This window comes from Columba livia, chromosome 2, assembly GCF_036013475.1.
Source record: "Columba livia isolate bColLiv1 breed racing homer chromosome 2, bColLiv1.pat.W.v2, whole genome shotgun sequence".
Taxonomy (NCBI): domain Eukaryota; kingdom Metazoa; phylum Chordata; class Aves; order Columbiformes; family Columbidae; genus Columba; species Columba livia.
The window spans coordinates 63,402,627-63,430,121 of NC_088603.1; the positions used below are offsets into that span (position 1 = coordinate 63,402,627).

At 36.7% G+C, this 27,495-nt stretch overlaps 1 protein-coding gene across 13 annotated transcripts in view; it reads left to right on the top strand.

Annotated features, from left to right (window-relative positions):
• Nucleotides 1-27,495, top strand: part of ATP9B (ATPase phospholipid transporting 9B (putative)) — a 164,539-nt gene that overhangs the window by 64,505 nt on the left and 72,539 nt on the right. For all 13 annotated transcript variants that reach the window (XM_065052257.1, XM_065052250.1, XM_065052248.1 and 10 more), the window contains 4 exons: nt 1,112-1,206; nt 11,942-12,022; nt 17,156-17,231; nt 24,523-24,599. In XM_065052257.1, the coding sequence (XP_064908329.1) occupies nt 1,112-1,206; nt 11,942-12,022; nt 17,156-17,231; nt 24,523-24,599 (329 nt within the window). The remainder of the gene's footprint in view (nt 1-1,111; nt 1,207-11,941; nt 12,023-17,155; nt 17,232-24,522; nt 24,600-27,495) is intronic.

Consider the following 27,495-nt stretch of genomic DNA (forward strand, 5'->3'; position numbering starts at 1 on the left):
TGTCTATACACATCGTTTAAAGTTTACAAATAACTTGAAAAAAAATCTATTTTTATTTTACACTCATAGCACACAGTAACAGTAGTGTATACAGTTGTTAGGCTATAGTGTAATGGAAGCTGTAATTATTACCTAAGAAATATTTAAGCTTGCTTTAGTGTAGCAATTGTGAAGCGTATTGCTAAAATTTTACCACCTTTTTTTAAAGCCTTCCAGCTAGATGGAAATTGTAGCTAATTGTAAATGTTTTAATAGGCTTACAATGTTTGTATGCAGTTTTTTTTAAATCTGGCATTAGTGACCTATGTAATATTCCAGATTTGGTCATATCCATCAAACTACTTACTGGGGCAGGAGGAGGCTCTGCAGTGGTCTTGATTTTCTATTTCTTGAATACTGGTCTTCTACCTGTCCAGCATACTGATTCTCTTCAGTATGTGTTAGTCTTTACCTTGAGCTTCCCTTGTATCTTAAGTACAGTGCATGTGTTGTCAGGTTTTTTTAGCCATGCATCCTTGTCAATTACAGTTGATTCAAAATTATTTAAATATAATACATTTGGACCCATATTGTTTTGAATGGTATCCATGTTAAGGATTCATTTAAAAAAAAAAAAAATAAAAAAAAAAAAAATCAGAGAAGCCAGGAGACTGTCAGCAGTGCAAGCTGTGATGGGTCATACCAGCAAAGAGACAAAAATCACAGGCATCAGTTCATTGTTCTGTTGTGTTGGAATTGTACAAGTGACACAATTTCATCAAGAAAAATAAAATTAAACCTGTTTCAACTTCAGCCAGTGAAGCTGTATCTCTTGCTGATAACATTTGGAAACCTGTTTAGAAAATGTTAAGAAACTTGTGAAGTAGGATTTCCCCTCCTGTCCATAAACAGGCATATTGTTAATTTTATTAGAAAAATTGTGCTATCATGAAATCTGGAGCATTCCTAGAAGAAAGCACACAGACATTGCAAAATATAAATCTTTTTATATGTAGCACATTTATTTAGAAATGGTTGTGAATTGCTTTATTTTCACTCTTCTAAATTTTTTAACTCAAACTGAATTTTTTGAGATCTAAAAAATTGGTTTTTATCCCTCTATAACTTCAAGGGTCATGTTTCATTCGAACTGACCAGCTCGATGGAGAAACAGACTGGAAACTGAAGGTTGCTGTCAGTTGCACACAAAGATTGCCAGCTTTGGGGGTAAGCATTTTTATCTGTTTGCTTTTAAAATATCTTCCACGTTTGCATATATGTCTCATATATGTAATAATAATTGTCATAATACTGGAAAATATCTGCTACCACAGTCTTAGTTTTTGCAAGAGATATTTCACTGAATGCTGAATGAGAAGTTGGTTGTGCAAATATTCTTGGTTTTGCATTGAAAAGAAACTGAGACAGTACTGGATTTTTATCTTTCAACTTGGTGGTTCTCATTGTGGTCCCCACTGAGATCCACATTCTGCAGAAGTCTATCACAGTTGTAGTGTTTTCAGCCAAGTGTTACACTGCAAGTGCAAGCCATTCTTGTCTCAGGAACTGTTGCTTTCATCACAAACTTACAAGCCTGGGAAACAGCAGTCTCCTCTTGGAAGGTAAAGTACCATTTGTTTTCAAGATGCTTTCTGATCTGACCAGGTGCAGTGTGCAAGTTCTTGCAAGGGGCCTCTCTAGGAGTTGCCGGAATGTGGGTATTTTGAGTGCGTATATGTCACGTAATGCTGTTAAAATTGTGAAAAAGGACACACGAATGTGCGTGTATATATGTATACATTCGAAATAGACACTTATCTACAAAAATGTATGTAGAATTGCAAAATATCTCCTCATGAGAAGCTAAATTCTGTCCATTGTGCTGAGGAAGCTTGTAATTTTACAGGAGAGCTGGCTTGGTAATAAGAGACTTCTCTGAAAACATACTGAAGTTACAAGCTTGTGGAAATCTACCTGTACAGAATTTCTGATGTTTTGACACTAAATCTTTTAGGTGTTTTATTAAAGGCAAACATACCTTAAGAGGACTATTTGTATGCCGTCTCAATAGAAAAAAGTGCTAGATTATATGCCAGATAATCTTAGCAGATTTTCTGCAGTTATTCTTCCAGAATTACAGTTTTGAAATTAGCAAAAAGGAGAAGTTTGGGGTTTTTTTTTTTTGTGTTGTGTCTTGTTTGTGTTTTGTTTTTGTTTGTTTGTTTTTCCTGTATTCATAGTGCTTTGGCTACTAGCTTTACCTGTGACAGGAGAAGGAAAAAATAGTTAGGTTTGAATTTAGAGGATAGGGCACAAGGGATGGAACTAAAGGTTGGTCATGGTAGACAGAGTACCAAGTCGGGCTCTAAGACAGGAGTTCTGGTGCAAGAGCAGACTTCGAGTATTCTGTAACCTGCAGATGAAATTACTATTCGTAATAGTGCCTTTCCTGTAGGTTGCTACCATTTAATCATTGGCCTATCTTGCTTTCTGATGAAAAAAAAAAAAAAAAATAAAATCATGTCCACATTTGAGACAGAGGGATACATTTAATTAAAATCAAGTCAGTTTCTATCTTGCTTTGATTTTTTAAAAATTAATTAGTGCTTTTCAGATAGTTAAAACTGTGTCCAGCTTAGCTATCAGTTTTTATTTCTTTTTGGGTTTGGAAGCATCACTGACTGCACTTGGCAAATGCAACTCTTGATGCAGAGCACTGTTTCTTTGAATTCTGTTTGATGGTTACACATTCAGTGTTTTGAGCTTGGAAATTTCAGTGTTCTGAGACTGGACTAAATTTACAATGCAAAGGTTTTTCTACACTCTTTTGGAAAATAAAAAAAAAGTTTTACATTCTGGGTGTGTGTTTGGTTTGGGTGTTGTGGTTTTGTTTGTTTGTGGTGGTTTAAAAACAAAACAAACAAGCCCAACACGCAAATCCAGGTCTGAAGACTTCCCTCCTTGCTAGGTAGAAATAGACCTAGTAGAGCAGCAAATTATGTTCTTAAAAAAAATGAAAGAAACAAAAAACCAAAACAAAACAAACCAGTTTTCAATAGATTTGACAAACAAATTGTTAAGATGCTATGAAGATAGTATAAAATTATGGTTAAACCTGTGCATTAGATTTGAAAGAAATAAACGTTTTTAGTTGTTTACAGTGGAAATAAGTCAGAGATGGTTAAATTGGGGAGTCTGCATTTGAATTGTAGGACTTACAACATAAGCTTTCCCTAGAAGTGGAAGTTTTGCTTCAGGTGGTGGTTCTTTAAGGCATGTAGGGGAGGGAAAGGCAAAGTATCACCAAGAAATTATTCATGTGTCTTGGCAAGAGTATACAAGAGTCAACTGTACAACACAGTAACCATTCCTTGCTCACTTGTTTCCACTTACTGCTATAAACCTACCTCTGACAGATCTGTGCTGCTTGCAAAATTTGTATATTCTCCCTCTTCTGGAGCTGCAGGTGACAGACAACCTGTGTTGTGTCATCAGCTGTGGTTAATCAAGGAGCTATGTACACTTAACAAACCTTCCCTGGCTATCAGCAGCAAATGGAAACCACTGAGCTGTTGATGTGGCACTGCCCTGTCTTGCATCACGCAGCTATTGGTTGTTAACTGTGCTCACCAAGACTTTGTCTGCATTAAGCTGACATGTCATCTTGAAGTAACTGACCCTGAGTATAATACCTCCTGTCAACTAAACTGTCTGTCAGCTAAACAATTCTGTCAGGGATAATAAAAAGTCCTTCTTCAAATATGTTGATAACAAAAGGAGGGGCAAGGAAAACCTCCATTCTCTGTTGGACTTTGAGGGAAATATAGTTAACAAAGAGGAGGAGAAAGCTGAGGTACTTAATACCTACTTTGCCTCAGTTTTTACCAGTAAGACAGGTGGCCCTCAGGACAACTCATCTCTGGAGGTGGTTGACAGAGATAGGAAGCCAAATAGGCCCCTTGTATTCCAGGAGGAAATAGTTGGTGATTTACTGAGCCATCTGGATCCTCACAAGTCTATGGGACCAGATGGGATCCATCCTAGGGTTATGAGGGAGCTAGCAGAAGAACTTGCCAAGCCGCTCTCCATCATCTTCCAACAGTCCTGGCTCACTGGGGAGGTCCCATATGATTGGAAATTGGCCAATGTTACCCCAGTCCACAAAAAGGGCTGCAGAGCTGACCCTGGCAACTACAGGCCTGTCAGCCTGACCTCAATGCCTGGCAAGGTTATGGAGCAGATCATCCTGAATGGAATCACACAGCACCTTCAGGATGGACAAGGGATCAGACCCAGCCAGCATGGGTTTAGGAGAGGCAGGTCCTGTCTGACCAACCTGATCTCCTTTTATGATCAGGTGACCCAGCTGGTGAATGAGGGGAAAGCCGTGGATGTGGTCTATCTGGACTTCAGCAAGGCCTTAGACACTGTCTCCCATAATATACTCTTGCAAAAGCTGGTAGCCCATGGCTTGGACAAGCGTACTCTACGCTGGGTTAAGAACTGGCTGGAGGGCTGGGCCCAGAGAGTGCTGGTGAATGGGGCTGCATCCAGCTGGCGGCCAGTCACTAGTGGTGTTCCCCAGGGGTCACTGTTGGGTCCAGTCCTGTTTACCATCTTTATTGACGATTTAGATGAGGGGATTGAGACCATCATCAGCAAATTTGCTGATGACACCAAGTTGGGAGGGAGTGTCGACCTGCTGGAAGGCAGGAGGGCTCTGCAGAGGGATCTGGATAGACTGGAAAAATGGGATGATTCCAATGGGATGAAGTTCAATAAGGCCAAGTGCCAGGTGCTGCACTTTGGTCACAACAACCCCCTGCAGTGCTACAGGCTGGGCGCAGAGTGGCTGGAGAGCAGTCAGACAGAAAGGGACCTGGGGGTACTAATTGACAGGAAGCTCAACATGAGCCAACAGTGTGCCCAGGTGGCCAAGAAGGCCAACGGTATCCTGTCCTATATCAAAAACAGCGTGGTCAGCAGGACAAGGGAAGTGATCCTTCCCCTGTACTCTGCATTGGTGAGGCCACACCTGGAGTATTGTGTTCAGTTCTGGGCCCCTCAGTTCAGGAAAGACATTGAAGTGCTGGAGCGGGTCCAGAGAAGAGCAACAGGACTGGTGAAGGGACTTGAACATAAGACCTATGGGGAGAGGCTGAGGGAGCTGGGGTTGTTTAGTCTAGAGAAGAGGAGGCTTAGAGGTGACCTCATCACTCTCTATAACTACCTGAAGGGAAGTTATAGCCAGGTGGGGATTGGTCTCTTCTCCCAGGCAGTTGGCAATAGGACAAGGGGGCATGGGCTTAAACTCTGCCAAGGGAAATTTAGGCTGGATATTAGAAAGAAATTCTTTACAGAGAGAGTGGTCAGGCATTGGAATGGCCTGCCCATGGAGGTGGTGGGTTTTTTAACTGAGGAGGTTTTTAAACTGAGATTGGACATGGCACTTAGTGCCATGATCTAGTAAACGGACTAGAGTTGGACCAAGGGTTGGACTCGATGATCTCCGAGGTCTTTTCCAACCCAGTCGATTCTGTGATTCTGTGATCTCCCAGTTTTCTGTACTGTGTGGTTGGGTCACACCATTGATGCTTGGTGTTTTTTTTTTAATGACATCACTTTAAGTGGCTCCTTCCTGGCTCGTCTTAGACTATTTGCAACGGTCATGTCATATGTTGGCTTCACTCCTAAGCCCTGTCTAAAATTATTTTGGGGGAATGGTAGCCTAATGCACCCAAATGTAAACGCTTTTGATGGGATCTCCACATCCTTCACAGAAGGTAATGCTCAGTGCACATCCCAGAAGGTGGTTTTCATTCCTGTGGGAAGCACATTGATACTTCTTTAACTTCTGCCAAGACATTTTTACCTTTTCTGGAATGGCAGTAATATATAAGAGTATCAGCCATCTAAAGAAACTCTGTGGCTGGACAACATCATAAGATTAGTATGAAGTTCTAAGCAAGCTGTGAATTTCAAACTAGTATTATGGAATTATTTTATTATAAGCCTAGTTTTTGTAGTTGCTGATTGTGCAACCTATCTTATTTACAGCTTATGGCTCTTTTTTTAAGTTAAATTAGAATGTAGTGGGCAGAATTACTTTGTTATAGTTACAGTGAAAATAATAGTTTTGGAAAAAAGTTAAGAGTAAAAATAGGATACATGCTTTAAACATGCTGTGATAGTGTTTGGCATCCTTTGAAACCTGACACTCACCTTAAAAGGGATGCTTAAAAAATATAGTTGTGCTTTTGTCAGCAAACAGTATTCAAGCCCTCTTGTACATGCAGTGGGGAAAAGAATTGAAGCAACTTGGTTAAAAAGGATCATTTGAGAAACCCATTTCAAGTAGACTTTTTATCACTTGAGATTTCTACTGTATCCTCTGATGAAAACTTTTTATTAAAACTGAAAAAAAACAGGCAATTTGCTTTCCAAATATTAATTTGAAAACATCTGTTGTTTTGTGAAATGTCCCTCTGCTTGATGTTCCTAGCTTGAAAAATCACTATTTTACAGCAATTATCTCACTAACTTTTGCAGTGTGTAATAGGGACATATGCTTTTTGATAGGCTTAAAATTACTTTTGCAGAAACTTGTTGGGGTTTGAAGCAGTCTGGCAAAGGACTGAGCTTTGTGCTCCACTCTGGGATCAGCTTTGGTTTCCTTTCCTCTACAAAATGTGAGGAGAATGGGGCCGTGATCCTTCCTTCTGCTAAAAGGAATCACTGGGATGTGATCCTCCTGTCATTTTGTTTGCATTATGTGCTGTGCAAGGTGAGCACCACATCGTATTTGCCTCCAAAATAACTGATGTGGAGAAAATACAGCATTTTGGGGAACACCTGTCTAAATGTTTTGCATTTCTTTTTTTTAAACCAAGCCATTAACAAAAACTATTTTGCTTTAAGGAATGTTGGAAAATAAACCTTTCCGAATGCCAGCTCACTCACGCCTGTTAAGGGCCAGTTTGTATCCATTCTGTGTAATACTCTCAAACACCACCGCCATTTCCATAGGCAGTACACTACTGAAATTCTTCTCATGTGCCCGTTTTCTTGTACACGGGGCGGTACCGCACGCACCGGTTAGCAGCGGGCAGGCCGAGCGCCCGGGCCGGGCGGCGCTCCCCGCTTGCCACCTGCTGGACGGCCGCCGGCGCAGCGGCGGGAAGGCGGGGCCCCGCCCCTCGCACCCTGCTGAGGACAGGTCCCGTCTGAGTGAGCAGTCGTGTCACGGGTGTTTTTTCGGATAATTCGCAAAATTAGTGTGGGATTGGTTGAAAGACACGGTAGAGAAAATGGGTAGAGCACGGTTTATTCTGTGCCTTCGAAGAACTAGGGAGAGAACTCGAAGCTGGGTTGGGCTTGTCCGTTTGCAAGAGACGGAGCTTGTGTTTTGAGTGCTGCCTTTAAACGGGATGGGAGATTCACGTTTGCGTGGGCGGCTACAGAACTGGGTGAGGCTTCCCAGGTTGAGTTTGTGGGTGTGCAGGGGATGCGGCCGCACCTCTGAGGCCAGCGTTTGGCTCTTGCAGTCTCTGGGCTGGCAGACCTTACACGGGTGTTAGTTGCAATGGATCAAATCCTTGCAGCCAACTTGCTGTCTGTTCATTTCCATAGTGTTTTTCCTGAATTCCAAGGACTCTCCAAACGTAAAAGCAACACCTGCTACAGTGTCTTCTGCATGTGTTTGTGGAACACTTTCAAAGCTGATGCTTACAGTTAATATTTACATATTAAACCACATTTTTTAATAATTTAAGAGAATTGTGCAAGTACAGCGTAAAATAGATTCTAAACAATTTGATCGTGTGTTTGACAGAACATACTCTCCATAATTGTCACTCATTTTGATTTCTTTAGTTATGTGCTGTAAAGGCGAGAAGTTTCTTGTGTTGGCATGAGCTGTCTGCTGCATCAACAGAGCAGCACTGTAACCCAACCCTCTGTGACACCCAGAATAAACAAACCTGCAGACCTTCAGGGATTTTCTTAAAGAACAGATGACACCACCAAGATCTGTACAGATTTTATTGTCTTTCTGAAGCACTTAATGTGATCAGAAAATTAAAATTTCAAGAAGTCATTTAATGATGGCTGAGCTGCAAATATTGTGACACCTAGATTAGGTTTCTTGTGCTTTTGTAGCTATAGGTGGGGCAGTTCTGGTGATACGTGTGTTCTGAGGCATTCTTCTCTAGCTTGTGTGACCACCTAAATTTATTAACAGCAATGAGGTCACTGTAATTTTCAATAAATGGAGACTTGCTGATTTATATCAGAAGATCCATACAGCAGTAAACAATACCATTTACATTTAATTAGTTTTATTGAACCAAAGGCAATTTTATTTGTAATGAACTACATGTTATGATTAAGAATGTATTTTAATGATCTTTAAGTAAGGTGAACAAATGTTGCCCTTGACCTAATAGAGGAGATTTTTCTGTTATTGATAACTTTATGGTGATTTTTAAATTGTGAAATGCAAAAGATAACATTTTCTTTTTTGTACCATCATCAAATCATTTCCTGACCTTCAGCGTAGAAGGCTGAAATGCATTCTTCTGAATGATTATTTTAAAGTATAATTAAATGCATATCAAGTTTTTTTAAAATCTTATCTACTATTGTATAAAAGTGATTTTTATTGCTGGAGATTCAACTCACTCATACAGTTTCTTTAATCTATAACTGTTAAAATCCCCCTACCCGAGTGTTTATTTTTCCTTGAGTAAGAAAATAACTGAGGTAATTTGCTATCACTGTTTCCTAAAAGCCATGTAATTTTCGATGCAGAATACTGTTTCTGTTGAACATATCGATAGAACCATTGGCGTCAGTAAACCAGCAGTTTAATGCTTTTAGTATGAAAATAGTTCTTTACTGAAGCTAAATTTCACAAAGATCAAGTCCCTAATTAGTTAAATCATTAGTAAAAAATAGTTGTCTTAAAAAATATATATATGCGCGTATATATATATATATATATATAAAGTTAAATCCTTTAAGGTAATCTCCTGTCTCCCTGCTTTTATATAGGGGGAAGCAATGACATAACCTAACCAGTTAAATTTTTCTTGCTCAGTGAGCAGAAGCTATATTGATGTGTAGTGTTGTGTAGAAATCTTGATGTCTCCTTGTTAAATTCACCATCACTTCTTTGAAGACATTGAGATGAGAAATGCATAGCTTCTACTACTGGGTGAAGGAACATCTTTATACCCTTATAGTAAGCTTTATTGTTGAATGCAGTTCATATGTAATCAGTCTCCTATAAATGTATAATTCTTTGGATTTGTCTTTCCCTTGTATTATAAAATGTCAGCTGCTGTGTTTTATTGGTCTGGGAATGATGTCCATTTGGAGTACAAAGCATTGGACTACGGAAGAAAAATGTCTGTATCCCTTTTCTTTTACTTAATAATGAAAAAATACTTTAGAAAGCTACTGAGCACATGTAATATGTTTGTATGTCTTTTCTTTTAGCTTCTCATGAATGAAATACCAATGATGAAATACCATCCAGGATTTCTCTGAGTGTAGGTTTTTCTTAGATTTTTTTTAGTCTTAGGAAAAAAACATGCACTTTTGGAATACTCTGCTAGCTCTACTTCGTGGTATTCCAGAGTAATGCCACAAATGTGTAGAGCATGTTCAGATCTCAGTTTTTCAGAAAGTTAAGTGAGTTTGTTTCAGAGTTGAATTTCAAAAGAAGAAAAAAAAGGAACACATGAAAGCTTAGGTGTTAAGTCAGGAATACAAAAGGAGAACTAAAACATCAAACAAAAGACACCAAAGGAATGTGGTAGAGATTTTTACATTTAAAATGTAACAAAGGAGAACATCACAGTATAAGACAACAGAAAGATTAGAAAACAGGAAAATATGTTACTGTACAAATGCCAATATACTGGGTATTTCTGTTTCCTTTTGTTCTAATGTTGCTTCCCACTAAGGCATTCTTTGAAAAGAGAGTTGTTCTTCGTTGACCCATTTCACTAGCAGTTTTTATTGTGTATATGAGTATGTGTGTGGTATTGGTTTTCTGCTGTGCTCTCCACTACTGAGAGACTCTTTATTTTTATTTGCATAATAAAACACATAATAGCCTGGATTAGCTAAATTGTAGGTGATAACAGATTGGAAAGAAGTGAATGATGAAGATATAGTACACCACATGTGTATTAGTTTCATATTAATTATTTCTCATGAACCTGATGAAAGTAGGTTGGAATAACAAGAATGCAATGAATGAACTTTGTGTGAAAGACCAATGGTTTAAGAAAAAGATAATTTGTGAGAGTTTCTATTTGATTCATTTTTTTAAAAACATACAAAATAGAAAGTCTGTGTGTTTTTGCAAGATATGAAGTGAGAGATTTCCTGTCTGCAGACTATAAATAGAAAAACAAATTCATTACTTAGAGAGCTATACATTTTGAAACAGAAGTCAAACATGTTTGATAAGTATAAAACAGATTTTTAAAAAACATCCATTTTGATCTGGAAAAGCAAAAAAATAATATTCAAAAATCTGTAGCAATTTTATTTTAGAAACAAAAGGATACAAATGTGTCAGATTTTAAGATGTTAACACAGGTTAATTGCACCCTTAGTTAATTTTTGTAATGTTCGAATTATGTAGTATTCAAATGTAGTTATTTCTTCTTATATTCAAAATTATGAACAATACATAACTGTATGCTTTTAAAAATAGCTATGTTTGAACCAATGTGTCATTACACATCTATTAAAGGGGCTGTAAAGTTAATTCTGCTTTTGAAGACAGCACGTTCTGGCTAGCTTGAACAGGGTATTGTAGCCATGTAATCTACTCCCTAGAAGTGGTGTCTGATCAGCCTTTTTACAAGATTCATTCAGTTAATAAAGGATGGAGGTAACCCAAATAGGCACTGTGTATAGGGAGAAGGTAGATGCTCCTGCATTCTATCAGAGGTTATGATTCTTTGGTCAACTGGAATTTGTTAGCAAGCATCTGTTCCTCTCCAGAGTAGAAATTGGAGTGTGGGTCCATGCATGACCAATTAGTCTCTGGTATTCTGTCTGTAGGAGGTGAATGTTTCAGAACCATTTCCTGATTAAATAATTGTTTCAGAATTTTAGGTGATCCTCTCTTGGCCTCTCGGGACAGCTCACAAGATCTAACAATCATCAGATTGTTGTGTTTTGGTGTTTTTTTTTCCTTTCCCCTTTTTATACCATACTGCCATCTATTTGTAGAACCTGTTACTGTAGTATCCAAGAGTCTCTTCTTAATTTTGGGGTAGGAGTGTTCACGGGTTGTTTGCTGTCATGAGTACTAGTGTCATCTATATTAGACCAAATTTTATCATACTAGTTTAGCATATTCCTGACTCTAAGCATTTGAGTAATCCTGTTGATATATCCAGGCTTTCTTGAAGCTGATGGTGTTTTCTGGTGGGTTGACTGCAGATTTGCTTGAGCATTTAAGAGACCTTGAATCAATTTCAGTGTTTTTCATTGTATTTGGTTGGCTTTGTCTTTGCTGAAGAAGCATTTTGTTTCCAGTTTCATTAAAAAACAAAACAAAACAACAAAACCAAACCAACCAACCAAAATCTTTATTTTTAAACAAAAAAATATATGGAAAACATTTTAAGATTACACTATTATAAATTAAAATGGGGCTGCTAAGAGAAAATAAATTAAATGACATTTCTAACTCATGGTAATGTAAAACAGTTTAGTATTTGAACTATCAACAAACTTGGAATATATTATTGAATCTGGTTTCTTTATAGTAAGGTGTACTGAAAAAACAGCATGTTTCTTAGTTGGGTAAAAATTGCATGTACGTGGAGTAGGGTGGTGGGGGTCATAAACTGCAGTCTTCACTACTAAAAAGTTCTTAAAAATATGTGATCAAATTTAATTTTAATAATAGCGAGTACATTAATCTGTTTTACAGGATCTCTTTTCAATGAACGCTTATGTTTACGCTCAGAAGCCACAGCTGGATATTCACAGTTTTGAGGGCACCTTCACACGGGTAAGTAGTGTATGTAAATACGGTTCTACTTCTCTCTTCCCTTTCTCAAAGTAAGCGAAACCTATACGTGGTGTCAATGTTGTATCAGATCTTTTCTTAAGTTTACAGCAGTATTTTTTTCCATGTTCCTGCCATGGCAGTACTTCATATAAAAGATATCCTGGTAAGCGTGTGTTGCAGAAAGCTAATACAAAAAGTATGTCTGAAAAAAAGAGCAAAACCAACCAACCAAAAAACCCCAGAATCCAATAACTGCATATTTGTTGACATTGCTATAATATTTTTATGTGAAACAATTTGTATAGTATTATATATTGTTTTTCTCTAGGCATCTAATGTGTTGTTCATATGTGTCAAAAAAAATGGCATGTTGAATATAAACGGTAGCCTGAGAATGCAACTGTTAGTTTATGAGCAATTAAAAGGTGCTGTCTTTTACAGCATTTCTGTTCAAGAGAAAGCTACTACTTTCACAATTCAGTTGTATCAAAAAGTAAAACTAAAAGCTACTTATGAGTGCTTTATTAAATCTTTTTTCCAGCTGTAATTATATCCGAAACCAAATAAGATAATAACAGTGCCATATCTTCTGCAACTTTGTTATTTTCAAAAGGTGGCCTGCTAAAGTTAACGCTTTAAAACAGAGTGTCCTACTTGGTAGTATTTTTTTTAATCGCTATACAGATTTCTATAATTATATTAGCAGATATAGTGATTGTTTTGTTTGTTTTAGCCAAACTCAGTGTTAGTAGACTCATTCCTCTTGATAGTTTGTTTCTAAAATAATTTGAGAGAATGAATTACTATTGAGGTAGACGGGTTTTTTACCCAAGTGACTCAAATTGGTAATAGATTTTTTTCAGTAATTGGAATTCCACTTCACAATTCCAAGTACTCTGATGAATGTGATATTGCAGTTGTTGGCTCTCAAAGACCAATTTATACCAGTTATATAGTTCATGCTGCCTACAAAGCAAACGTCATTTTCCCACACCTTCTAAAGCTGTAAGCAACAATGTTTACTTAAACCTTTTATTGACCAATTGTCCAAATGAAACTTCTGTTAACATCTGTAAAATTCATGTTATTCCTGTCCCAATAGCTAAGCATGTACTTTTTTAAATATAAATTGAATTCTTTAGAGCCTTTTAGCAACCCTGGTAAGTGTAATTGAGACATTGGGAAATCATCACTAAACAGTTACTCCCTGTTGTGGGTTCTGTTCACACATGTAGTAAGAGCTGTATGATTCAAGCATCCATGATATGTGTAAATAATCATGATGCAATTTATGCTTTCAGGTTTGCATATGTATTGTTTTGACCACTTCAGTGGAAGGGCAGTTTACACTGATCTGGTGTGTGCATGCTTTTGAGGGCAGTGCCCTCAAATTTGGCTCACAGTGGATTACGGTGCAGATGTTTTTAGAAGTTTGTTGTGTGGTTTTTTGTTTTTGTGTTTTTTGTTTTTTTTTTTTAAACTGTGTATCTTCTGCATAGTAAAATGTTGGTTTAGGACACTTATTTACTACGTTTGCATGTAATTTCTATTTTATGTTAAAGTAAGAAAAAATAGTGCGTTTAGTGATGCTAATGCATACATTTTTCCTACTTGAGCATTGACGTTCAAAGAATTCTTGCAAGGGTTGGTTGACAGGGTAATAGCACATTGATTTTTCTTTTCTTTTTTCTCCCATTATGAAGACAGAGTACTACCAATGTGGAAGACAAACTTAGATAATTTCAAAAAGTGCACAACCATAAAACAAAACAGAACCCTAGATGCACAGCTCTGGAGTTTTTATGAGGGAACAGCTTCTCTTAAGTACTTCCTTGTGAGAAATGTATCCACACCAAACCTGGTAGCTGACAGAAGATCTGTTTTGCAGTATACCTGCATAACGGTGTCAGGAGGAGTTAAAGCTCTTCTGTACTCTGTTGATGTCTGCCAGCTTCATGTGGAGTCATTTTCCATTGTCCTCCACGAATTGTGGTGCTTCATGTGCAGTCAGTACATGAAGTGAGTGTGTGTCATTGCATGGTCATGCAGGAAGTATCATGTATGGCCTGTAAAGAATGGCATAAGTTAATTCCTCTCCTTCTCTACCCACTTCCAGACATTCTACCGAAAAACAATAGATGACCCAAATCAGTGTTCAGTGAAAATGTGCAAGATGGTTTTATTTGTTCTCAGGGCATTATCCATGCCTTGGCTGAGCTTATTTTGAAATAGTGATACACAGAGCAGGGATTTACACAGATGCAACTACTAGAGTTTCTCTTCTGTCTGATGTAGGCATGATGAATTAGGAACCTGTTTCATCGGTTCTGAAAAAGCATGAGAAAAACATGTCTATAGAAAGAGGGTAAAAGGTAGCCATACCTCTTAACCCAGCTTTTACCAGCTGGAACCCAAAGAGTACTATAAAGCATTACATCAATGTGTACTGGCATGACCAGTATCATTTCCCTTTTGCTTACAGCTTCTGTACAGAATCATGGGAATAATCTCTTCTGCTTTTGATCTTTGCTGTTTTTTGTTTAAATTTGATTCCTTCTTCCATCATTCCCTTTAGAATCTTTTTCTTTAATTTTTCCTATATGACCACTCTGTGCTGTCAACTAAGTCTCTACATTTACTTTGGGAATCTCTCTCTCTCTCTCTCTCTATATATATATATGTATATTTATTTTTTTTTTTTCCAGTAGAAATCTCAGATCACTGATTCCTTTGAGTTTAGTTTATCTACTGTAATAAACTTTTTTCTCCTATGATACAGGACTATTTGGTAGCATTTTTTTCAGTATAGTACCTTGTAATGGAACTTCCTGAGTCAGAGCTGGTTTCTGTAAGTAACCTGCAATGAATTTTCCTTCTTTAAACTTACCCAGGCTCCCTTGAACCTGGTTCATGACATATTTTTATGAAGAGCAATTGCCTGTTGTTTTAATTTTGCTAGGTTTATTTATGACTTCTTTTTTCTTTGCTAAGAGATAGCAGGATCTGTCCTCACTTTCTAGGTGGCAATTTTATAGTTGTCTGTCATGTTCCTCATTAAAAAGTTCAGGTTTATTTAGTCATATCTAGTATGGAAGCTATGGTCACCACCCTTGTTGCCTTTCTTAAACATTTTTCAGTTATTTTTATCATTTATTATTTATTTACTCTCTGGAATAAGGGGAAGAGAGAAAGGATTTAGAACTACATACTTAATTTGGGCAAACAGTGGATTTCTTTATAGTGGTGTTATTTTTGTTCTTTATAGTGGTGTTATTTTTGTGTTTTGTTATTCCTCTGGAAAAACTAGTATTCTTGGATAATTTCTACTTAGCCTTACATGTCTATAAACTGCTTAGTTAGGCTTTCAGATGGCCAAAATAATCACAGATTAATAGTCCAAATAACGAAGGAACAGTCATAAATCAAACCAGGAATCTAAGCATTATGAAGTTAGGAAAAATTATCAAAAAGTTTAGGCTATGCATGAACCCTCTCTAAGGCACTAATCTCAGAAGGAAGTTCTTGAATGTTACAAAGGTAATAGATAATTGCCACAAATGATACTTTTTTGAGCTATATTTGAATACTCTTCTTGTATTTAATTTTTCAGTGATCAAGACTTTATTTGTTACTGCCAATAATTTTGAATATTGCCATAGATGCTAAACCTTTTTTACCCTAAGAGATATATTTTCAGTTCTTTACAGCTGAATATTCCTTGGCCTGTCACTGTCAGGTACTACTTCTGTTATGTAGCAGCATCTTGGAATTCACTTCTGCTCTTTATCATGCTTCCCAACTACTGAAAATTTCTATGTGCTACCATATTACTCCATTACAGTGGGCCTGCCGTTGCTATTGTTTCAAACCTATATATATTTTAATTGTTAGATGTATGGCAAATAATTCTTGCAGTATTAATTCTTTAGGTAAGAATTAAAAAAAAAATAATTAAATCAATGGCTATTCTCATAGAACACAGATGATTCTTGACAGAGTATTTATTTCTTGTATGAGTCTTGATTCAAAACTTGTATTGTGGTTGTGGTTTTGTGTGGATTTTTTTTTCCTTTATAGCTAATTCCATATTCTCAGTCTCTTCCCGTCTATTTTTGACAGAATGGTTTTCAATGGCTTTTAAACTTAAGAGAATAAGAGCTGTAGTTTCCTTGCTATGTTGGGATCTTTTGAAGTACACACAAAAATTTATCTGCTTAGTTTGAGATTTTTCTTTTTTAGGAACAGAGATTTCTAAGTAGCTCATCCTGTGCTTGGTGGTGGTTTCAAAGTAGAGATGAAAAACTGGCATAGGTTTTGATTATTGACGTTATGTAGAATTTATTTTTCCAGAACATTTTTCCTGCAAAATGTTTAGCACAATCTGTAATTTGATCAAATACGCTTGATTATCCTACCTCCTAAAGTTTCCTTCAGTTGTAAACAGCACATTTCACAGCTGCTAATGAGTAAAAAATCCGTGCATGCTTCAAATTGATTATGAGAGATTAAGTCTGTTTACAATCTGTGGACCATTATTGCTTGGGAGGAGAGAGGGAAGGAAAAAAAGGAAAGTTTTAAATATTAATCATGGAAGCAATTGTCTACTGGAAGTATTTTTCAGTTGGATATGCATTTTATAAGTATGTGGAAGGACAAGTGTGCAGTTATTTTTAAAAGTCTAAATATTTCCTATAGTTGATATGATGTCACTTGAGTTGAAAAATGATGACAACTGTAATTTAATATATGAATTACAGATTATTTGAATTGTCATAGATAACATGGTATGAATTTTTGGTGGTTAGTGTTCATAACTCACTTTGCTTGATATAGCAAACTGTTCTGCAGTTAGATACATCTGTGGAATAGTGTATGTTCCTTTTAAAACACTATTGACTTCTTTGAAGATAATTTGGTTTAAGTAATATGAACTTCAATCAGTATTTCACTTTTTGGAAAGTTATTTTTTTGTGTGTATGCAGACAAATAAAGTACATGCAATTAATACTATTATGCAGTAATTGGTACAAGGACCAGACATCCTATGAAAGTTATTCAGATGGTTTGGTGTTGTTCTTAAGTATGACTGTCTGTGATGTCAATCTACTTACTAGCTGTTTGTATTTTTAACAGGAGGACAGTGATCCAGCAGTTCATGAAAGCCTAAGCATAGAAAATACATTATGGGCAAGCACTGTTGTTGCTTCAGGTAAGTGTTGCAATATCAAAGCTGATAATGTATCTAAGAACTTTTGTGGAGTGTATATTTTTACAATGTGGAATATTAATGGCTTTTGAAAACCTTTTGTTTTCCAGGCTATTAATCTCTTACTTCTTTGTTGTCTGCCTTCCCATTGGTTTCATCATGCTACTCAAGATTTTTTCATACCTTTTTAATCCTCCTTAATAGTTTACTTGCTTTTTGTGTGTGGTTTTGTTTTGGTTTTTTTTCCTGTTTTGTTTGGGGTTTTTTGTTTGTGTGTTTTTGATTTTTTTTGTTTTGTTTTGTTTTTTGTTTTTTTTTGCTTAAGTTTTGCTTTTCCAGTAGTGCTGTCCCTTGTACCCCACTAAAGTCACTGACCTCTTTGTTGTGATTAAAACTTCAGGATGTAAAATGCTGTGTTCAGCTCACTGTGGGTAGGGCCTTGCTGAAAAGCAAGGGAGGTTTTACATGTGTTAGGAGTTTTATGTATACTCCATGCTGTAGATAGTTTGCTTAAGATATTTGTTCAGCCAAAATCTTTATCAGAAAGTATATATTAGCTATACAGTTATGTAATTTTAAAACAATGGTGTCTAAATACTAGTAATGTTTCATATATGCCTCAGATATTATAAGGACTAGCTAGATACTGCATTCAGAATTTAAGCAATTCTAACTTTTAAGAGCAGAAAACTAGTTTCTTCCATTTCTTGCTCTATGTAAGAAAAGTAAAAAGGACTGCAGAAAAAAGGGCTGTGCTTATTTTTCTGCACGAAAAGAATGAGAGTAAGGAGTAAGGAGAGTGTGATTTCTGAAAAGGGTCAAGGATTCAACGGGAATTGGAACAGTAGGAAACACAAGCCAGGAGGAGGATGGATGTGGAGAGAGGGGAAGAAAGTAAAAAAAGGTCTCCACCTGGCTTGTAAAGTTGTTCCCTAAAGTGAAGGCTTCTTACATCAGTGAGGGGCCCGCTGGAGCTTGGTGGGGAAGAGATCGAGTTTGAGGCGGTGGCAGAGGAGTCTGTGACTGAGTGCTCCTTTCTAGAGCCTGAAAAGATTGTTGTTTTCTTTGGTGCTCAGTGTTTGATTTGATTGCAGTGAGAAACTGTTCTCTCTAAAACTGCTTGGTCAAATGAATGATGCTTAAAACTGATGTCAGTTAGGCTGTTAACTTGAGTAGTGAAGATCTTGAGTAGCGAAGAACTGTGTGTAAAAAAGATGCTGCTCATGAATTAGATATTTCAATACTGTAAATTCATTTTTAGTTTGCTTTTCCCCCAGATTTATATACAGGGGAAAACTACATTATCAAAGTCAGTAATTCTGAATCAGTAATTTTGAATTTTAATTGAAAAGTGTTCATGTTTTCATTTCCATGGTAGGTGACTTGATTTTGTTTAGAAGTGTAGTTAATGTCTGAGGCCTCTTATCTACCATCTAAACTTGGCACCCAAATTAATGGTAACAGCGCTCCTTAAAATTTATGCCTTGGCATGTGTTTGGACTTCTTTATTTCTTAGGGGTCTTGTGAAGGTTTAGTTATTTATGAAGGACTTGAGTTCATTATTAATGATGGCAGTAGAAAAACAGGAGAAGATAATTCTCTTGTTGGAGTGTGGTGGTGAATAGTGAAATAAGACTCCAAGGGAGACTCAGAGCAACTCATTGAATGATACAAAGTAAAAATATTGAATGGCTCTTGGAAACTGCATCCGCTTCTGAAGGGAAAAATGACTCGATCAAGTAATTAAAACGGTAGCATGATGTGCATACAGACCTTGGTTGAGCTAAGGTAGCAGAGAGAAATAATTACCTTCAGTAACTGATTTTGTGACACTGTATCTTCTTAATCTAAACTTTTACATGTCATTCATTTTGCTTATGTTATCTCATATTAACTACAATATAATACTGTGATAACGTATCCCTTTCATGTAAGTACTGCAGTTATCAAGCTTGTAAGATTTCTCTTTGGATATTTGCTTGTTCTCTATGGCATCATAAATCCAGATTTTAAGAATTACTCAGCACCTTTGGGGAGGTAGTTTTAGCATTTGATGGGATTAGGCTTTTAAGAAAGAGGAGGATATTGTTGCCTTCTGTCTGTTGCTCATTTAATGTATAAGATCTTCTAGGTGCACTGTGCATATAGTCATGAAGAACATTATAAGGCAAAACAATTAACAGATAGTTAAAACTAAGATGTTCTAGATTTGATTGATAACTGATGTATCATTCAGTTGTTGTCATCTCACTTCCAAGTCACGTTGTCATCTCACTTCTAAGCCAAGCAAGTCACGTATACATAGCTAAGTTACGTACTTGATGCTAAGCTAGTTAAATTTGAATTTTTATAGTGTTTTTTTTATTTTTTTTTATTAGTCTTCATAATTGAATTTCCAAGATTTGTGAAAAATGAAAATCTTGTTAATAAAAACACTGGTCACTGACTGCATTATAAGCACATATAAACTGCCTTGCTTAAAGCCTGCCATGGCAGAATGTCAGAGGTGGACTCTGCTTCCAGAAGTTTGCAGGCACCTCTATGTCCCCTCCACTACCATGGCCTGTCACAGTCCTTGATGATATCTGAAAAAATTAGTGGAAGGTTGCGCTTGCCCACAACCTCTGCGGATGAGTGCCACTCGGATTCCATGAGGAGAGAATAAACAGCCTGTAGCATGTGAAAGTCTGTACTGTTTCTCTAGTTTGTAGGTAGCTACCTTACCTCAACCATACTTGTATCTTATTTCAGTCTGTTACATGCAGGTATTTTTCACCCAAAAGTATATGACGTCTATAAGCAAGCCTGATCTTCTGTTACTTTGCCACTTTGATTCAAGAAAGTGTGTCTGTAGCCTGTGCCCAGATGGTCGGGGTGCAGTTCTGCCTTGCAGCGTCGTCTGGACATCTTTCCACTTCCCTGAAGTAGGGTAGTCTGGAAGGCATCCTAGCCTAGAAGGCTGTTGCCTCGAATACTCTTTAAGCAGCCTGAACATCATCTTTTTCTAAGCCAAGCAAATATGTGATCTGTTGCTCTTGTGACTATATAATACCTTTGTCAGCCCCTTGAAGGTTGTTAAAAAGCATTTTGTCTCAATCTGCACTATTATCTTGATGTAAAACTGACCAATGCTGTCGGTCTCGGGGATGGAAATAGGGAGCTGAATCACTGACACCAAGGAAAGGAATATGTAGCCGAGTTGCAGGTACAAAGCCTTATTTAATTTTTAAAAAGGTTTTGCATAGGACATGCAGGACAATTGTTGGGTGAAGGGGTTCTTTCCATTTTCTTCCTTTCAGTGATTAAATATTTGCTGAATATCCTGATATTCCCTTTGTCATATGACATAAACTACATTGTATCGGCTAGGAGAGTCCACTATCTCTAAGACACTTGCTGTTGCTATTTGTCAAGGTGAGGCAGAAGGTCAAGGTCAGGCCAGGAAAAGTGTTTGGGGAATTATGTGAGGAATACCTCAGAAAACTTGATCTCTGGTTGCTGATGTCCTAACAATTTCAGAGGAGAGAGACCATAAATCAATCATCTTGCAGATCAGTAACAGTAAATGTAAGTCTGTAAAGGTTTCAAAGAATTCTATCAACTATGTGTTGAATGCAGATTGCCAAAGCTCATGAAAACATCATGATAACTACAATAGTGGATTCTACAGGAAAAAAAAGCACCTGTTGCTAGATCTGTACAAGTGACAAAAATATTTGTTATAATTTAAGACTTTTTATTTTCTTTTTGAATTTTGGAACCCAAAATTTGGTTCAACAAAATCATGTAGTTTCAACTCAAGAATAAACAATTCCACAGCCTTTTTATATCAACAAATAAAGTTCAGGAGAGAAAGATTCCTCAAATTTGTACATTTTGAAGGTGTTTATATTCCTTGGATTCAGTGCGTCTCCTTACTTGTTAGAATAGCAATAAGCAAAATGTGTGTGGGGGGGGAAATGACCCACCTAATATGTATTATATACCTATATGTTGTTGTCTCAAAATTGATAAGTTTAGATATCTAAATGGAGATTCCTACTGCTACCATACCACATCTGAAGTGTTTTCTGTACCTTGCTGTAAAGCCCTGACAGAGATCTGGTTACTTTGTGTATGATGTTTATCATAACTACAGAAAGTATAAAGACTGATTTGCCAAGATCACACCAGAAGCTGCTGTCTAGAATGGCAATCAAACCCCCTCTCTCAAGTCCAAAGCATGTAGCTATCCTTTTGCTATTCTTTAATAAGTGAGATAGGAAAAAATATTCTGACTTACAGGCAACATCACACTGAGTTTCAAAAAAGGTACAGAATATGTGTCATTCTTAATATCTCTTATTACTGTGGAATTTTTACTTGAGACATGGTTTATTTCTTACAGTGTATGTATATTATATGATTGAAATATCTGGGGAATTCTGGAAAGGATTTTTGACTTGTTTTTTGGATACTGCTGTTCCACACTTCAAGGCATCTTTAAAATAATTGAATTTTCCCTTTGCTTGTTACAGGTTATTCCCTTTGTTTTAATAATAGTGCTTGAAGGAAAGGAAGTTTTGGTTAGTGGAAACTTGAAAAACTGCTATTGCTGAAGAAACAACTTTAAATATAACCAAATAATTTAAACTACTGAGTACTTAGGTTATTTTTAATAAAATTACTTATTTTTCAAATCATTTGTATTCCTGACATCGCCGACTGTGGTGTTTGTGTTTATTGAAAGCTTTGGCAGATTTCCTTTTGGAAAGGGAGAGAGGAAAGTCAGCAGTTAAATTTTAAAAAGGTCCACTACAGTATGGACTTTTTGCACTCCAATTACTGTAATGATCAGTGTGGTTCAAACTCTAAACAAGATAATACAGTTTTCTGAGAGACCTGCTGAGATATCTATTAAGAGGAGTTTTGTATTAATGGAATTCTGTGATCATTTGGGCAGGTGTCTAAAGTGATTGCAAAATCACTTTAGATAAAATCAGAACAATTTGTATAACTGCACAGCTGTAAAAAGCACTATTTGTGCCAAGTCCTACACACAATTTCAATTAATTTGAGCACTCTCTTCGTTTTATATGGTTCATGTAGTGCTTGGGAGATACCAAAAATTATATAATTACACACTGGATTTCGGAGTATGACTATTTGTGTGTGTTAATTCTGCACAAGTCCTCTTTTATCTCTTTTCCGGGTCCACATGTTTATTCTTGTGGTATCTCTTGCAACTCCGCTCTCCTTCGTTAACTACTCTGCCCTTACAAATTGGTCATTGCCCGATGCACATGAGAACCAGTTTGCATAGAGGCCCATACATAGAAATACTTGAATCATTGCTTTTAATAAGCCCAGGCTTGTAGTACAGCTGTGCTTCCAGGGATCCTGAATTGGATTCAGTTCTTTCTCTTGTGGGCCAGGGTGGAGTTCAGTGCACGAATGAATCTTTCTTTGCAGCTGGTACTAAGCTTAGATTTGCTGAAGATAATGAGAGAGGATAGTGGGTAAAAAACCAACCAACCAACCAAACAAAAAGCGTCTAGAACACCAAAAGTGTCCCAGTGCAGCCACTGTGGGACAACACCAAAATTAGGCTTGGAGTTCCCTACACTGATGTAATTCAGGTCTAAGGAATCCTAGATTTACCAGTGATAATGTGCTAGTAACTTAACAGCCTCAAAAACCTAAAATCAAAACTCAATGCCTCATCTGGATTTAGCCAAAATTATGCCCAAAATTTAGTAGTCAAAATGGATTTTATGTGACTTTCACCTTTGAAACTGTCTTTTCAAGGAACAAAATAAGAAATGAGTAGGAGAGATTGTGTTCCCAATCTGCAGCAGCTTAGTCAGGTGAAATACACTGGCAAGGGGTGTCACCTGGAAGAGAGGTGTCCTCCCCAGCTTTTGGAGAGCTGAGGAGCTGCAAAAGCAGAGCTTGGTGGGGTGTGTAGGAGGCAGTTCCCCACAGGGTGTCCTCCAGTATGTTGTGACCATGGGTCGGAGGTCAGCTCAAGGGATCACTCCAAAATCAAGTGCTCCAAAGTGACATGGGCATTGGTTGAAGACCAGTAGAAAGAGTTCAGAAATTATGGATCAATGACTCTTACAAAATTCAGGAGGAATTTTGGGGGTGTGCTGCCTATATACTAATGTGCAGATTTGTACACAGAACTGTCAGCAGAGGCAAACTAGCTCTGTTATTTTATGTCCTGCCAAGAGAAGTCTTAAGAAAAAGGTTTACTATGGAGAAGAACATAATAGAACTAATTTTTAATTGTCCAGAAGATGTAATGTATCACCCTGTTGATTTAGAGTTTTCCCGTATGTTCTCATTTTTGAGTAAATGAAACTTCCGTTCTTTAATGACATCGTTAACTGTCATCTTTTTTCCTTTGTATATTCTTTCAATTTTTTATGACCCTGTTACGCTGCAAGAGTAGTGATAGCAGATCTTGCATGTGGTGCTGATTGCCAAAGAATAATTAAGTTACTTAACATTAGACAAATGTGTAATCCTGCAACAATTTTTAAGGTTTTCTGAGCAGGGTGTTTCTGACAAGTTATGTTAGTTATTTCTTTATCGCATAAAGACAGCAAAAAAAATCACATTATTGGTTGTACTGCCATAAAGCCATTTCAGGTAATTCAAAAAAGTAATAGAAATAAGGTTTCTGTTTTGTGCTAGAAAGTGTGATACTGGCATATTAATAAAAACCTACATTTTTATTTAATGTTTTAGTGATGCTGAAGCCAAGTTTTCCTGTAGTATCCAGCAAAAAATGACTAAAAGATAATTGGAGCTGGGGAATCATTTTTAGAAGTTAATGAACAGGAGAATATTTTTATATGGGATTCTATCAAAATAATGCATTGGGTGAGCTAGATTTTACATCATTATAGATGGCAGAGCTAGCAGGCAATTTGTGCATGGTGTGTTCAGCACCATTGTACTCGTGTTTGTATTCCTTGTGAAAGGCAGTTATTTATGCTGCGTGTTAACTAATGAAAACAGGTGGAGACAATTTTAAGTTTAAACGTAAGCTTTTAACCAGTTACATTGAAAGTATTTTTTCTGTTAAAAAGAAGGAAACCATGTTGCCTCCTTCATGGATATTAATTAAAGAAGTTATAATGATCCTTCATAGTCGATTCTGAAAAACAACATTCACGATACTATGTACATTCAATAAATGTTTGGGCTTTTTCATACAATTGATTTGTTTGAGGAAGTGTAAATTACTGCAAGTTATAACCCAGACAAATTTTCTTTTAACTATTTGACACCATTTGTTTTTCAGGAACTGTAATTGGCGTTGTCATTTACACGGGCAAGGAAACTCGAAGTGTAATGAACACATCCAATCCGAAAAATAAGGTGAGTTAACCTTATGGTGGCATTTCTTACTTCTGTTTTTATAAAACTTAAAAATAGATGTACCTAAACCCAAAGGTTGTTACTCCGATGTATTTCCTGTGTGCTGGACTGATTTAAACTTTGGTATGAGAAGTGAATTTGACCTTGGTCTCGTTTTGGAAGTAAAATTGTTCTTCCTTGAGCTAGGAGCGTTACAGGTACTAATGGAAACATTTGTCTTCGAAGTATAAATGCACTTCTTCAGACTTTCATACTTCTATCTTATAGCTAAATATTCATTCTCACTTCGCTTCTCTCAGATTATTTTACTGTAAAATATTTGGTCGAAACTACATGGTAGTTCTAAGGAATGTTTATAACAGACTACTAAAATTTATTCAGGCTCCCAGTGGAAGTAGAGCAAGATCACTGAGGTTCCAGTCAGTACCCAGAACTCTCTTCCAGGGATTTTTTTAAGCAATGAAAGCATTGTCAAGAGATTTGTCTGTTCAAAAGATACCAGAAGTTTGAGTGCTTCTGTCTACAAGGTTCTTTCAGTTCAGAACAAAGCAAATAGCTTTTTCATTTCATCAGTAATGTTTCTAATGTGAATTGAGGAGGGGCCTCAATTATAAAGAAATGACACTTCAGTTATAGGCTGTATCTTGCAACCTAGACCTGTGTTTAGTAAGAAGTTACTTAATTACATTAAGAAAAGAAAAAATTCTTGCAAGAGGTTTAGAAAAAATCAATTGTGACAGGTTGCCATTTTCACGCTGTTCATAATAAGTTGCTCTGAGTAGGAATATCAAGAATGAAATGATAATACAAATTGCTTGAAGCAGTTATTGCAGTCCCCTGAGTATATTGATTTGTGTCTAATAAAGAGATGCTTTTAAATGTCTCATTGACAGAGACAGGTGATATGTACCATTACATGGATTAAGGTGGCCTTTTATTATTTTAATCTTTGTAACATACATTTTAAAGTAATGTAAAATGGAGTAAAATGGAACCAGAATTTTTATCGTGCGTAATTATTTCCTATTCCATCTGATACAAAGATGAGCCCTTTAGCAACAGAATCTTTCTCTAAGAATTCTGAACAACTTTTGACTAATAAATAATTCTCAGGGGTGTTTAAATTAGTCCCCTGTCAATTCACTATATTAAATACACATAAATGTTATATGCTTTAGCCAAATTCAGCAGATTTTGGCAGTATATTAGATTCTCAGTAAATGTTTGTTAAAACTTTTTAGTACATTAATATTTTGCACAGAAAACTATGACGACAGGTAAAAGGTTTTGTGCTTAAAATTTCCCTGATGTTTTGAAAATGACTATTGAAATAGTTGCTCCAAATTTTCATCAGCACAAGATGAAGTAGCAGATAAACCTACTGAAAAAAGATCCAGCAGCATGTTGACAAGCTGCAGCATGGTTTTTACTATTATTTCAATGCATGGACCACCTTTGCTTGCATAATACTTTAATGTTGTAGCTGCTAACACTTAAATGTTTTGTTCTTTCATCTACAGTGGGGAACCTAAATAAACTTAGAATTTTCATGAAGCACTAAGAAGAAAAACACGTGTACACATACACACATGTGCACATACACAAACTAAGCCAAGTCCTAGTAATAATATCTGACATATATTACACTATCAGTATATGAACACTATCTAGAATAATTAGCTTAGGAACAACTCTTGAGAGGTTTGGCCTTGACACGAGGAGGCATTTCTTTACCTGAGAGGGTGCTCAAACCCTGGAACAGGCTTCCTAGAGAGGTGGTCGATGCCCCAAGCCTGTCGGTGTTTAAGAGGTATCTGGACAATGGCCTCACTAACATGCCTTAACTTTTGGTCAGCCCTGAATTGGTCACGCGGTTGGATTAGATGATCGTTGTAGGTCCCTTCCAACTGAGATAGTCTATTCTAATCAGAAATCATGCTTTTAAATAGCATTTTATCTGCCACTGATAAAACAGGTGATGCTTGTGTAACTAAACTGTGCTCATTAGTTCCCAGGCCTTTCAAGGAGTTATTGACCAATTAAGATGTTCACTACTACAAATATGTATATTCATTTATTCCTTGGAGGTGCTTAGTTCTTTGCACCATAGTTAGCTGATAGGAATCTACTAAATGTGAAGACTGAGGCTTAGTATAGTGTATGTAAAATTACCTGCTCTAAATGTCTCTGCCTTGTTAGTTGTGCTAATAGAATATTGCAAAAATTTAAAGATTAATCTTGTACTGAACAGGTGAAGACTTTCTCTAGAGCCTATTTTCTACATCAACTCTGCATCGTTGTTCAAAATACTCTGTAAATGTGTAAATGAGTCTTGTGTGTACCAGTTGCTCATCAGTAATATTGGTGTGGGGGTTTTCTGTCCTTGGAGTGACCATTCTTGTTTAAAGCAGTAGCCTACAAGTAACATGACAAGTAAGGATGGATTTGGGAACTGAAAACAGTTAAGTAAGTGATGAAATGCAGCACTTGTAAAAATATCATTGGCAATGTTTTTTAACTTGTAGTTTTAACTCTGCCTTTCTGTGGAGTTATCTTACTGTCTCTGTGTCTTTTATTTGCGACTTCAGGGTTTTTATTATAATACGATGGCTTGAGGTAGGTTTGCATACTTCTATAAGATTACATCATTTGCTGCCCAGAGGTGATACTGGGTGCTAGATAGCCTTGCAGCAGGTAGACAGCAGCAGTCAGTTCATTCCTCTGTTGTGTATTTGGGTGGGAGTATCTCCTGTGTTTTCTCAAGCTTGACAATAAAGATGACATGTTGGTTAAGGATAAGTAGCATTAGAAGCCAAAAGGAGGGCAAAGTGAGTCTTAAATAGGTTTTGAGATTAGAAGATGCATTACAGCTGAAAGATTAAAGATGCAAACATTA